Source organism: Lemur catta, chromosome 18 (assembly GCF_020740605.2).
Source record: "Lemur catta isolate mLemCat1 chromosome 18, mLemCat1.pri, whole genome shotgun sequence".
NCBI classification, from domain to species: domain Eukaryota; kingdom Metazoa; phylum Chordata; class Mammalia; order Primates; family Lemuridae; genus Lemur; species Lemur catta.
The window spans coordinates 43,620,156-43,632,913 of record NC_059145.1 but is presented as its reverse complement, the minus strand read 5'-3'; the positions used below and the strand labels follow the sequence as shown (position 1 = coordinate 43,632,913).

The following is a 12,758-nucleotide window of genomic DNA, read 5'->3' as shown; positions in this document are numbered from 1 at the left end:
CTCATGTATTCATAAATCTAGTGTTTCAAAGCCTCCTGGTGACCCCTTGCTGTTCGAGCTGGGATGAAAGGACTAGGCTGAAGGCAGAAGCCTTCAGTGAAAGACAGCAGAAGTTTCTCTGTGTAAGGCTATGTTCAAGCTCAGAAAACCAGAGTCATCCTCCTACACCAACCCCTTTTCCTCTTGACCTAAACCTCTTCCTCCTCCTTCAGTGCTTGATGTCTCTTCAAGGGCTTCTCCAACTTGCTGGAAGCCTAGAGGTTCTCTCTGCCCCTCACCTGCAACCCAAGCCCACCCCAAGTTCTGCTGACTTTGCATCCTAAATATGCTGCACAAATACCTTCCTCCTTCCACCCTCAGTCCCTGGAGCTCAGTGAGGGCCATCCTCACCCTCACCTGAGGGCTGTTGCTGCTCAAGGTTCCTCATGATCCAGCCTTGTCCTTCCTCCCCAGGGTCTCCTCCACCCAGCCCCGGGTCTTCCCGCAGCCAAGCTCTGCCCACGTGGTGCCTGACGCCTGAAGCACGCTTCATTTTCCTACACCGACAGATGGCCCAACTCAAATCCCTTCTCATTTAAGAAGCTTAACCATCTTTTCCAGGCCACAGAGTTCGCACCTGGTCCTGAAAGTGGGTGGAACTCATTACACATAACTTGGAGGGGAAATTACAAGTGGAAGACGTCATTTCTTAACTAATCACATTCATGTCTTTTCTCCCACAGCAAGACAAAGACCTGTTTTAAGCACATTTGCAACTTGTATATTGCCTTGCTGTGTAATAGATTTCTCAATTAATTTTGTTATTTCTGTTTAGGTAACAAAATTCAAAAAAAAGGAATTCTCTAAGGATTTTTTTTTTTTATATAGTGAACTTTTGCAGTGAAGGGAGAGTTTGCCAATAACTTGATGTTTGCCAATAGTTTGCCAATAACTTGTAGGTGGAGGGGAGATGAAAAGGTTACTATTTCATCAACATATTTTGATTTGACTTTCTAGACTTGATGGACTTAAAAGATCTAATATACTTAACTCAGTTGCCAAATAGATGGATGAATCTTAGACCCTCTATGACAGTAAACTTCCTTTTTAAAAGATCCTCTTCCACCCCAGGATGTGTGTAAAAACTGAGTCATGTGCACAACTGGGTACAAGTCATAAGCCACCTTGAGTCCAGGTCACAAGCCCACAGATATTTCCTGCTCCCCAGTGGATCGGGTATAAACTGAGCTTCCTCGCTCAGGGACCTCTCTCTGGAAGACTGGACAGCACTTGCAGAAGGGTTTGGCGATGTGCTTGTGGAAGAAGTCTAAGATATACTTTCTGAACTTCTCCCCGACAAAGGCATAGACGACAGGGTTGATGCAGCAGTGTGTCATCCCGAGCGTCTCCGTCACCTGCATGGCTTGGTCCAGCCCGTTAGAACTACTGCAGTCATTCAGGCCAAAGAATTCTGGGAAGGTGTTCAGCAAAAGGACGATGTTGTAGGGGGCCCAGAAGAGGAAGTACACAATCATGATGGCGAAGATGAGCCTCACAGCCTTGTGCCTCTTCTTCTCGTTTCGACACCGAAGCAGGGTTTTCAGGATTCCTGAGTAGCAGATGACCATGACGAGCAGTGGCAGGACCAGGCCCAAGACGAGCATCTTTAATGTCTGAAAGTTCTTCCAGAATTGATACTGACTGTGTGGAAAATGAAGGCTGCATGTGTACCGAAGACCTTCTTTTTGAGATCTGGTAAAGATGATTCCTGGGAGAGAGGCTAACACAGCCACTATCCAGGTCACCCCACTTGTCACTACCCCAAAGGTGACCGTCCTGGCTTTTAAAGCGAACACAGCGTGGACGATAGCCAGGTACCTATCGATTGTCAGGAGGATGATGAAGAAAACTCCAGAGAAGAAGCCTATAAAATAGAACCCTGTCAAAAGCTGACACATGGTATTTCCAAAGTCCCACTGGGCTGCAGCATAGTGCGCCCAGAATGGGACAGTGAGCAGGAAGAGCAGGTCAGAGATGGCCAGGTTGAGCAGGTAGATGTCAGTCATGCTCTTGAGCTTTTTGCAGTTTATCAGGGTGAGGACGACCAGCATGTTGCCCACAAGCCCGAAGATGAACACCAGCGAGTAGAGCGGGGGCAGGAGCTGGGCTGCGATCCGCTTCACGTCGATTTTTTGGCAGGGCTCTGACAGACCATAATCAATGTCATAGAGTGGACTTGACACTTCATAGTCCATCTTGCTCAGCCCTGTGAGCAAAGAAAAAGTGATGTTTTATAAAGTCCTAGAATGTATTTAGTGGTCCACCATGAATGTAAACTGTTTTATACTTTAATGGGTTTTTAAATTTGATAGATAGATGTCTACATTTAACTTAGCTCCCTTTTTGGGCCAAACAATGAAATTTTGTAGCAAAGAGAAGATTTGCTGCTAGCTCTTCTGCTCACCAGATGGAGAGCTTGGCTCTGTTGGGAACATTCATGAAAGCACCATCTCACCAAATAAAATCTTGTTTTCTATAGCGATATGGAATGAATGAAGCTTTGATAACAATTTTAAGAAGCTGCGTTCAGTACAGTGCAATCACAGTCTTACAATCTATATTGAAGCTGCCATTCCTTGGAATTAGTCCACAAAGAGCATGCCCCATGAGCCAGCGAGTGATAATTAACAAGGGCACATACTGCAAGCCAACCACCCATTCATACCTATTCATTCATTTAATCCTCAAGGCGACCCTATGAGGTAGGTAATATCGTCCACACTTTTCATACAAGGACCCTGAAGCACAGAAAGGATGAGTAACTTGCCCAAAGCCACACCACTAGGAAACAAGTGATTTTGAATGCAGGCAGCCTGTACTCTTAACCGTGATGCTACCCTGTCTCTCACTCCTTGGTAAGAGAATCAAAGAGCAGGACCATCAGCCTAGTGCCCCGATGTAGGGAGTGAAATGGGCCAGTGCCCAGGTCCCTAGCTGCCACAGTAAAGAGCTCTCCTACAAACACAAGAAATGGCCTAGTGGAAAATGTTTCCTTAGCCACCGTTAGGCAGATGTCATGCACTCTGAGTAGCTTAGCCCTTATGGCCAGCGGGCTTGCCTACTCTAGGTGAGTCCCACTGCTGTAGCTGAGAAGTTTCTCTAATGAATCCTTGTGAGTCTCAAACTCTCTGCATCTCAGATTAGGCAGCTGGAAGAAACACCCAGAAAATCTCACCTTTAAATTCTGACCTATAAAGAATCATATACTAAATGTGCTGTGGAACAGATATATTAGAGTGAAATTTTACTTGATGTTTGTAATTTGATATTAATTTGGACAATGTTTAGGCTTCTCTCTTTTCTGGGGGAAAAAAAGAGAAACAGACTTAGACACAAGTTGGCATGGGCATATGTTCAGAAGCAACCCGTACTGGAGAGATTTTAGTTCTCCCTAGCAGGAGATAATCTCTGCCAAGATTTCAGCCAAGACTCATCTCTCTGAAAATCTTCCTTTTGAGAGGGGAAGGTTGTTCATTTGTTTTTAAAATAATATTGCTCCCTTTATAGTCTTCCACTCACAATTGTACTTTGTATCTTTGATGTTATAACAGTCTGAAGCTCATTCTAAACTCTGACCTTTTCCTTATCTTAAAGATTATATTTTAAGATAATTCCATGGGCACCTGCTGTTTGCCAAATGCCTTCTATGGGTTTCCTGTAGGCTTTTACTCATCACAGAAGCTGAGCTAACTAATCAGCCAAGTGGCTGAGAGATGACTTACCGGGGAGAGTTTCTTGTAGGGAAACGGATGTCTTAGCTCCTCTGGCCAGCTGAGCTGTGCAAATCAAACACACAGAAAGCATAAAAGTAGGAAATGCACAGTTTCTTTTGAAAGAGGGCGGAGTTTAATGAATAAGTGTATTGCAGGGGAAAAAAACATCAGAGAACAGTTCTTCTTTTTTTTTTTTTAAGTTGTGCTTCAAATAGGCTAGAGAATAGATCTCTGGTCTGAAAGTTTATTCATGGGCTTTCCTCATTGGATTATTTTGTTTTCATTCTCTGCTCATCCAACTGTACAAATGTTAGAAAATTGAAGGATATTAGAGCTAGAAGAACATTTACATCTGTCTAGTCAAAAGCCCATATTTTAGTAGAAGAAATTACTGTCCAAGAGGCAAATGATTTGTACAAGACCACAGAACTTATCAATGGTAAGGCTAGAAGGGTGGGAAATTCTGATTCTCTCAAGAGTTGCCCTCAAAGCCAACTCAAACTAAGTTTAAATGTAGAGGGGCTCCTATACTTCACATGCACCCCTCAGACCCCTTTGCCCACTTTCCTCCCATCCCCCATCCCACTACACTCACACACACATGCTCACCACCCAATATTATTTTCCTCTATAAGCTAAAACAACTGGTTGTCTAAAGGGTTTTAACTATGGGTTCACCTGTGAGTTAAACAGGTTTCCCATCTTTCCCTGGATTAGGTATCTGGGGGGCATATCCTTATGGATTGTCACTCTATTCACTATTTTGTGGCCCTCCAAACCCATCAGCATTTATGAGCCCCTACACTATGTGAGATATATAGGTGGCAGAATTTTTTACTCCAAGGATACAATCTATCTGGAGCTATGAGACGTTTTCCGCGTGTAACAGGCAACAATGGACGGAAGTACATATCCAAGTTCAGGCTCATATGACAATGCTATATGCAGTCATCTCAAGCTCTCTTGGTGGTTAGTGACTTATCTAAAAACCTCAACGATTGACAACAGAGCTGAGAGCACAGCGGAGAGCTGTGCCTGAGCCACAAGAGCCCCCCTGGGCTTCCGTTACCTCAGCTGTAGAATAGGCAGCTTTGCTTCTGATCTCTAGGTAGGCAAAGGGGACCCCAAATAGCAAAATTGCATGTCCCCAACTTGTGGAGGCAGCTAAAACAGGGCTAAGCAAGTAGCTTCTGTAGTCAGGCTGCCAAGCCTGACACCTGTCTCTACCCTGCACTGGGCTGAAGGACAGTAATCCCTTCATGGCTGTGTTGGGAGGACTGCATGAGGCACCCACAGCCAGCATTTAGCACACACTGTGCACTCAATGAACGTCAGACTCTTAGTGACTTACTCAGGGATCCTTCCCAGAGAGCGTTTATGTGATAAAATTCTAACAAAATAGCTTCCCTGGGGTCCTTGTCTAGAGCAGATTAGTACCAGCAAACTGGAAGCTGAAAAGGTGAAGCTAATTGCTGGTGCTTAGAGAATAGAAACAAATGGCTGCTTGGGAAAAGGCAAAAAAAAAAAAAAAAAAATGTACAGAAACAGCCCAGCAATCAGGAACCCCCCTGTGTAGGGGGTCGCATTACACAGAGTTCAGTAACTGGTAACATCATGACAAAGACCATGAATCATCCAGAAAATGTTTGAATCCGTCCCGTATGTGCAATTCGAAAAGCAATGACTAAGAACCGCAGTTATATGCTGGGTTTAAATCCCAGCTTTGTTATTCACTGCTTGACTCTAAACAAGTTATCAAATCTCTCTAAACCTTAGTTTTCTTATCTGTAAAATGGGGATGTAAAAAACCCCAAATATAAACCCACTTGACAGGTCTGTGGTCAAAATTAAACGATATAACAAATGTAGAGTCTTTTAGGTACCTGCCTTCAGTGGGTTATTTAAGCAGAGAAGTATAAAGTGTGCTTTGGAAAGAGTTCAGTTCACACAATAAGTAACAAACACACTAATATAAAATTTTACAGAAAATTGGCAACATCAATACAATTTTGGTTCTTTGAAGGATAGCTTTGCGCTCACTGGTGATGCGCTTGTGCAGAACTCTGTGATGCTGCCGAACAAACATTGTATTTCTGTTTGCGACAAGCGACTATTGTAGGTTCTTACTTTCACCATGCAGAGCTGGGGCTTCATCTTGTGTTCTGTGTCTGTCACCGAGGTGGCTGAGGATGAGCAGGCATGCTCACCCCCAGAGGGCAATGTGGGGTAGTGGAGCAGCTCGGGGTCACATGGACTCTGCCGCTGACTCACTGTGTGACTTTGGCAAGATCCTTCTCTCTGAGCTTCCATTTCCTCATCTGTCAAGTGATGGGCTAGACCTGGGGCAGCTTCCACCCTAACTACTACATGACTCCATGGCCAAGCTGGTTTGAAAAATGCACAGTAGAGGGGAAACAGGGTGAGGATTCACAGGTTGAAACCAAGAAGCACAGCTCAGCAGGGTGTGTTATCTCCTTTTGAGTTTCTGGTGGAGAGATGTGTTTCCATCACCTCTTGGCATAGGGGCTTACCCAGGGATGCATGAAGAAGTGAGGACCCACGGGAAATTCTTCAGCATATTAATGAAACAGGGCTGTGGACACAGCAACAACAAACTAGCAGTTTATCATTCTATGACTTAGTTTCTTGGTCTCTGCTTTTCTTTCTACTTTGTCCCTCCCAGTTTGCATGGCTCTCATTCTCTCATATGTTACATCAGACGCCCATGAGAAATGATCTTTTGATCACTTAGTCACTCTAGACCCAGCGCCCACAGTGGGGGGCTTCTCGTGCCTGCCCTCCTTTTGGGGGCACTGGCCAGTCTTCAAACAGCTGCTCCACATCTAGTCACTGCACTCATGTTCCCAGAGCTGCTCTGCTCTCCTTGTGCCCACCGTCTCCGGACCACATATTCAGAGCATCGTCAACCGGATGGGGAGAATGCTGATTCTCCCCCTTGGGTTCAAAGGGCGCGATAAGCTCAGACGCTGCCCTACAGCAGCTCTTTTGAAAATACCTGGGGCTCGAGTTGACTCTTGGTCAGTATCAGTCAACAGTGAGATAGGTTATAAAAATATCAATAGCAAATGAGGCTTTTATTTTTAAAAATTATGTTTAAATGTTAAACCAACACATGCTCATCATATGAGATTAGGAAAAACAAAAATATCAAGTAGAAAAAAATTAGGCATATTCTCACAATCTCAAAACACTCCCTTTTAACACACGGTCTGTCTCAGCCCCGACCTTTCCTGTGCACACTCTTTGATTAATTGTTCACACACGTACACCATTATGTATGTGGCTCCTTTTTTTTTGCCAAAGATTACAATATAGGCATTTCCCCACGCTATTAAAAACTTCTTTATAAGATTCTTTGTTTTCTTTATTGAGGTCTAACTTACATGCAGCAGAGTGCACTGATCTTGGTCATACAGTTGGTGAGTTTTGATATGCGTACACCATGTAACCAGCACCCCTTCAAGATGATAGGGAGCATCCTTGTCACCCCAGAAGGTGTCCTTGGCCCCAGCCAGGGGTAAGGGCCACTCTGACTTCATTTAAATTAAATGAGCCTGTCCTTTAACTTCATATAAATGGAATTACAGATGCTATATTCTTTGCTATCTGGCTTCATTTATTCAACATAATATCATTAACTGTATTTAACAGAGCTCTATTATTAGACAGTTGGGCTCTTGCTATTGTTCACTAACATGGATGTGTACTGATTGTCACTGTCAGTGCTCTGGCATCGCTGTCAGGAGGATGCTCCTACTGTCTGCAGAGCCACCTTCACCAGGAGAGCCAGAGAATCCCCATGGTCCTCACAGAAATAGGAAGAATCTCCCCACTTCAGGGTCACATTTTGCCACCTGTATGCCCCAGCAGTGATGCTTGGGTTCTACGGTCCTATGACTCCCAGCATCCCTGTGGAGGCAGCTCCCTTTCCTTCTGACTCAGACCCCTGTCATGGAGGGTGAGGTTGGGAGGGCACCATACTGTTCTCTCCATTCCTGTCTCTGTCCTCTAGACCCTTCCCAGCAGAGCCCTCTTCTTAGCCCATGTACCACGGCCCCCCTATGCTCTGTGCAAGTCATCATACCAAGCAGACACTTGCAGGCTGTCTACCTCACCACTTCACTAGATATATTCAAACATGGTGGACACCCGTACCTCAGCTGGGAAGTCTGCTCTATGTGTTGAGGGTACTTCCTTTAGGTCAGTGCCCAGACATGGGGCTAATGCAATATAGCTGCAGTAGCAGACGTCTAATGTACCAGTGATGCTACACAACAGACCCCCTGCGATCTTCAGTGGGTCACATCACACCTGGAGCTCTATATTCAGTCCTGTGCATAACAAGATGTTATGTAGGACTTTTCTGGTTGTCCTAGCACTGGTAACTATGGCCTACGGCTGAGGTCAAAGAAGTGTTAAGTACCTCTTAGTTCTAAAGGAAACCACTGACACCTGGGGTCAGACACCTCTCCCGGGGCTTACCAGAAGGTGACAGAAGCAGCTCTGTATCCCCACCCCCCACATTGACTCCTCTCATGCCAGTCTGTGTAAGGAGACAGTTGGGTGAGGAAAGGACTACGGAAGTGGGGAGGATTGATGGGGAGGAGAGTGGGGCTTTCTGTCCTCAGAGCCAAGGGAGGGGCACCGAGACAATCACGTGAGGAGTGGGGGCTTAGGAAAGGAGAGGCCAGCACTCCACCACGGTGGGGCCGGTTCCAGGAAGCCGACTCGCTGAGCAGGGCAAGAGGAGATTGGAGAGAGGTGATAACAGAGGGCCTGGTGGTGCAGCAGCAAGGATGTCCCAAGGGTGTGGGAGTGTCCCTGAGTCACGTGGCTGCCACAGGAAGTAACTGGGATAGAATTGTCACACCAGATCCCACTTTCTGGGCCAGGTGACTCCAGTACCCAGGAAATAGCGGTGGAGGAAGTCTAACCGAGGCGAGATCTCGCGTGTCTCGGAAGTGGCTGGGGGAGCCCCCACCATCTCTAGGCCACACATGTGCACCTGCCACTCTGGGGCATCTTGGCCAACCCAGAGAGAGGGACTGTGGCAGTGGCAGATTAGATAAAGACATACACGCACCTTTGGTATGCCTGTGATACTGTGGGTTCAATTTCAGACCACCACGATAAAGTGAATATCACAATAAAGTAAGTCACACAAATATTTTGGTTTCCAAGTGCGTATAAGAGCTATGTTTACACTATTCTGTAGTCTATTAAGTGTGCAATAGCATTCTGTCTAAAAAAATACATACCTTAATTAAAAACAATTTATTGCCAAAAATGCTAACAAGTATCAGAAAAATTATCTTAGCATTTTTTCAGCAACTTGTAACCTTGGTGCTGGGGGAGGGTCTTGCCTCCATGTTCATGGCCGCTGACTGCCAGGGAGGTGGCTGCTGAAGGCTGGGGTGGCTGTGACAATTTCCTAAAATAAGACCACAGTAGAGTTTGCTGCATCGGATGACTGTTCCTTTCACGAAAGATTTCTCTGTAGCGTGCCAGGCTGTGTGATAGCATTTTACCCATGGTAGAACTTCTTTCAAAACTGGAGTCAATTCAAACCCTGCTGCTGCTTTATCAACTAAATTTATGTAATATTCTAAATCCTTTTTGGGGGTCATTTTTACAATATTCACAGCATCACTTCCCCAAGAGTAGATTTCATCTCAAGAAACCCACTTCCTTTGCTCATCCACAAGAAGCAACTCCTCATCTGTTCTAGTTTTATCGTGAGATTGTGACTCTTGAGTGATAAGGTGCATTGCCCATGAGCAGTAATGTTTTGAAAGCAATCTTTTTTTCTGAGCAGTAGTTCTCAATGGCGGGCTTAAAATATTTGGTAAACCATGCTGTGAACAGATGCTGTCATCCAGGCAGTGTTGTTCTATTCATAGAGCAAAGGCAGAGTAAATTTAGCATAATTCTGAAGAGCTCTAGGATTTTCAGAATGGTAAGTGAGCATTAGCCCCTAACAAGAGAGTCAGCCTGTTGTTTCTTTTTTTTTAAGCTTTGAAGCCAGGCATTGATGACTTCTCTCTAGCTATGAAAGTCCTACATGCATCATCTCCCAGTAGAAGGCTGTTTCACCTACATTAAAAATCTGAAGTCCAGTGTCTCCATCTTCATCAATCTCCTTAGCTAGAACTTCTGGATAACTTGCTGCAGCTCCTACATCAGCACTTGCTGCTTCATCTTGCACTTGAGTATGATGGAGACAGCTTCTTTCCCTAAGTCTCATGAACCACCCTCTGCTAGCCTCAAACTTTTCTTCTGCAGCGTCCTCCCCTCTCACAGCCTTCGCAGAATTGAAGGAAGTTAGAGCCTTGCTCTGGGTTGGGCTTTAGCTTAAAGGAATGCTGTGGCTGACTTGACCTTCTACCCAGACCACTCAAACTTTTTCCGTATCAGCGATGACTGTTTCGCTTTCTTGTCATTTGTGTCTTCACTGGAGTAGCACTTCTAATTTCCTTCAAGAACTTTTTCTTTGCATTCACAACTTGGCCATTTGGCACAAGAGGCCTAGCTTTCAGCCAATCTCACTAAGCTTAATCATTTCGAGCTTTTGATTTAAAGTGAGAGATGTGAGACTTTTCCTTTCACTTGAACACTTAGAGGCCGCTGTAGGGTTATTAATTGGCCTGATTCCAATATTGTTGTGCGTCAGGGCATGGGGAGGCCTGAGGGGAGGGAGAGGGATGGGAATGGCGGGTTGGTGGAGCAGTCGGAGCACACACGTCTGTGGATTAGGTTCACCACCTTACAGGGGGTGGATCGTGGTGCTCCAAGCCTATTGCAATAGTGACGTCGGAGATCACTGATCACTGTGACAGGTATAACAATAATAATGAAAAAGTGTGACATATTGTGAGAATTAAAATGTAACACAGAGACACTAAGTGAGCAAATATCTTGTTCCACACACGGTTGCCACAAACCTTCAATGTGTAAAAAATGCAGTACCTCTGAAGTGCAATAAGATAAGGTATGCCTGTGTTTGCCTTTTTTCCTAACCCCTCTGCCCCCTTCTCAATGCTACCCCGAGCCTAGCAGAGGGTGGTACAGGACTTGTCCCTGAGGCAAACCACTACACCGGCTGTGGAGTGTGCAGCTGGAGGGGGCTTAGGGACAGAACATGCCTGGCCCTCTAGACAGGGCCCTCCAGAATCCAGTTGATCCCAAGGCGCAGTCGAAACAATGATTGGAGAGAAATAAGATAATTTCATATTGTGAACGGATTTCATCAGGATGTTTTGCAGGAGATGGTAGAAAACAAGATGTTAATTGATGCTCTCACCCTTGCTAGCTGGGCTGCCAGCGGGAGGGACAGGCCTTCCCCAACACAGTCCTCAGCCTGCACCTTTCTGTGTCCCCAGGCTGGGGCCACCAAGGCTCCAGACCTTGTATTACAGGGCTCTTTGCACACACACACACACACACACACACGTGCACACACTTTCCCAAAGTTACACGCACAGTACCCATGTGGCAAAGTCTGGAGAAATTTCCAGCCCCAGTGGCTCCCAGCCCCAGGAGCTACCTTGTAGAGGTCAGCTCACCAGCACAGACTCCTCTTCTCTGAGGGTGTGCTTTCCCTGGGTGGCCCTTGGTGGTTTTTCCTGCTGGCTAACCTCACCTGAGGCCATTTCAATTTGTCAGGAAAGTTTTCAGAATGAGCAAAAACAAAAGAGGAAGGATGAGGTCTTGATGGCTTACTCCCGGCAGCTGCTCCTCTCTGCAAAGTGCCCCACCCTCTCCCGCTGCTGTAGGCGTCACAGATCAAGGATGGCACGGGGTGGGCTATGTCCAGCCCCCTCCTTCACCAAAAATGTCTTCAGACGCCCGTCTCTTGGAATGGTGACCTTTTCTCACCTTACATCTGCTTCACTTAGGCAGCCTACTCACATGTTCACCCCAGAATAAAGGAGATTTGAGCATTCTACTTCTAGAAATGGAAATGGCTGGCAACTTTTAAATGGCAGTTTCTTTGGTGGCAGCAAAATCCTGCTGTAGCTGTTGCTACTATGACGCAAGATTATCACTGAGTTAGTCACTCTGCCCTTGGGGCTCTCAGAAATTTTCATAGCTACCTCTATTCCTGGGCTCTGCACAGTGCACTGTGATTATGCATATGCCTTTCTTTACCCCTCCTCCCTCTCAGTAGGCCCTGGACTTGGGGGTCTCAAGGGCACAGGCATTAGCATCCTTCTTTATGCTTCCAACCTGGTCTGGCATGTGGTAGGTCCTGAGGGGTGCTTGCCATATTGAATTCCATAATGGGAGACAAATGGACATTTTTCCAAATTTTATGTATGAAGTCACTATACAACACATGTATTGATCAGCTTTTCTGCTTCCTAACAACCAACCCCCCAAACTCAGTGGCTTATCACTGCAAACATGGACTTCTTATTCCTGTTGCATGTGGCTGTGGCCCTGGCTCCATGCCCTGTGCCTTCTTGCTCACCAGGGCGCATGGGCTGAGGGACAGGAGCTGGGATGGGCCTTCCTGGGGCTGAGCAAGAGGCTCTGCCTGGATGAGGCAGACATCACTGCTCACATTCCAGCAACCAGCCAGCAGCGGTTGGGGTTGCGGTGTGCGGCCTTGTAAGGTACACTTGCAAGTCACACCACAAGGGCAGGTGTGTGTAGTTGCACAGGGGAAGAAGTGAAAAGTTGTGAACAAAACACATTGAACAAAACACGATCTGCCACACCACAGGATAACAAAACAGACATTTGTTTTTTATTTTTTAACAATATAGTTACAGCATTGATTTATTTTCCAACTCATAGTTTTTAAAAACAATATTTACATTTCATCATTATCAAAATGAAATCTTATCCATTCATTAGGATAATGCAAATATCTGAAGGTGAAGCTTCCCCTCTGCCCCCACCTCTTTTGGAACATTCTCTAGTCATGTTGCAAGAAAGTAGAACCATAGTGACTTCCAGCTCCCAAGTTGCCTGCTTCGAGAA

The 12,758-nt window shown here is 45.7% G+C and overlaps 1 protein-coding gene across 1 annotated transcript; it reads right to left on the bottom strand.

Annotated features, from left to right (window-relative positions):
* Window positions 1-850: 850 nt before the first annotated feature.
* CCR5 (C-C motif chemokine receptor 5) lies at window positions 851-3,898 on the bottom strand. The gene is made up of 2 exons (XM_045529833.1): window positions 3,762-3,898; window positions 851-2,245 (listed from the first exon to the last, which is right to left on the bottom strand). Exons 1-2 carry the CDS (start codon window positions 3,841-3,843, stop codon window positions 1,176-1,178), a joined length of 1,152 nt encoding a protein of 383 aa, XP_045385789.1. The 5' UTR covers window positions 3,844-3,898; the 3' UTR covers window positions 851-1,175.
* Between the last annotated feature and the right edge of the window lie 8,860 nt (window positions 3,899-12,758).

Coding starts and splice junctions, on each gene's coding strand:
- CCR5 (XM_045529833.1), bottom strand. CDS start 3,843: ATGCTTTCTGTGTGTTTGATTTGCACAGCTCAGCTGGCCAGAGGAGCT. Junction 2,246..3,761: donor CCTACAAGAAACTCTCCCCG/GTAAGTCATCTC, acceptor CTTTGCTCACAG/GGCTGAGCAAGATGGACTAT.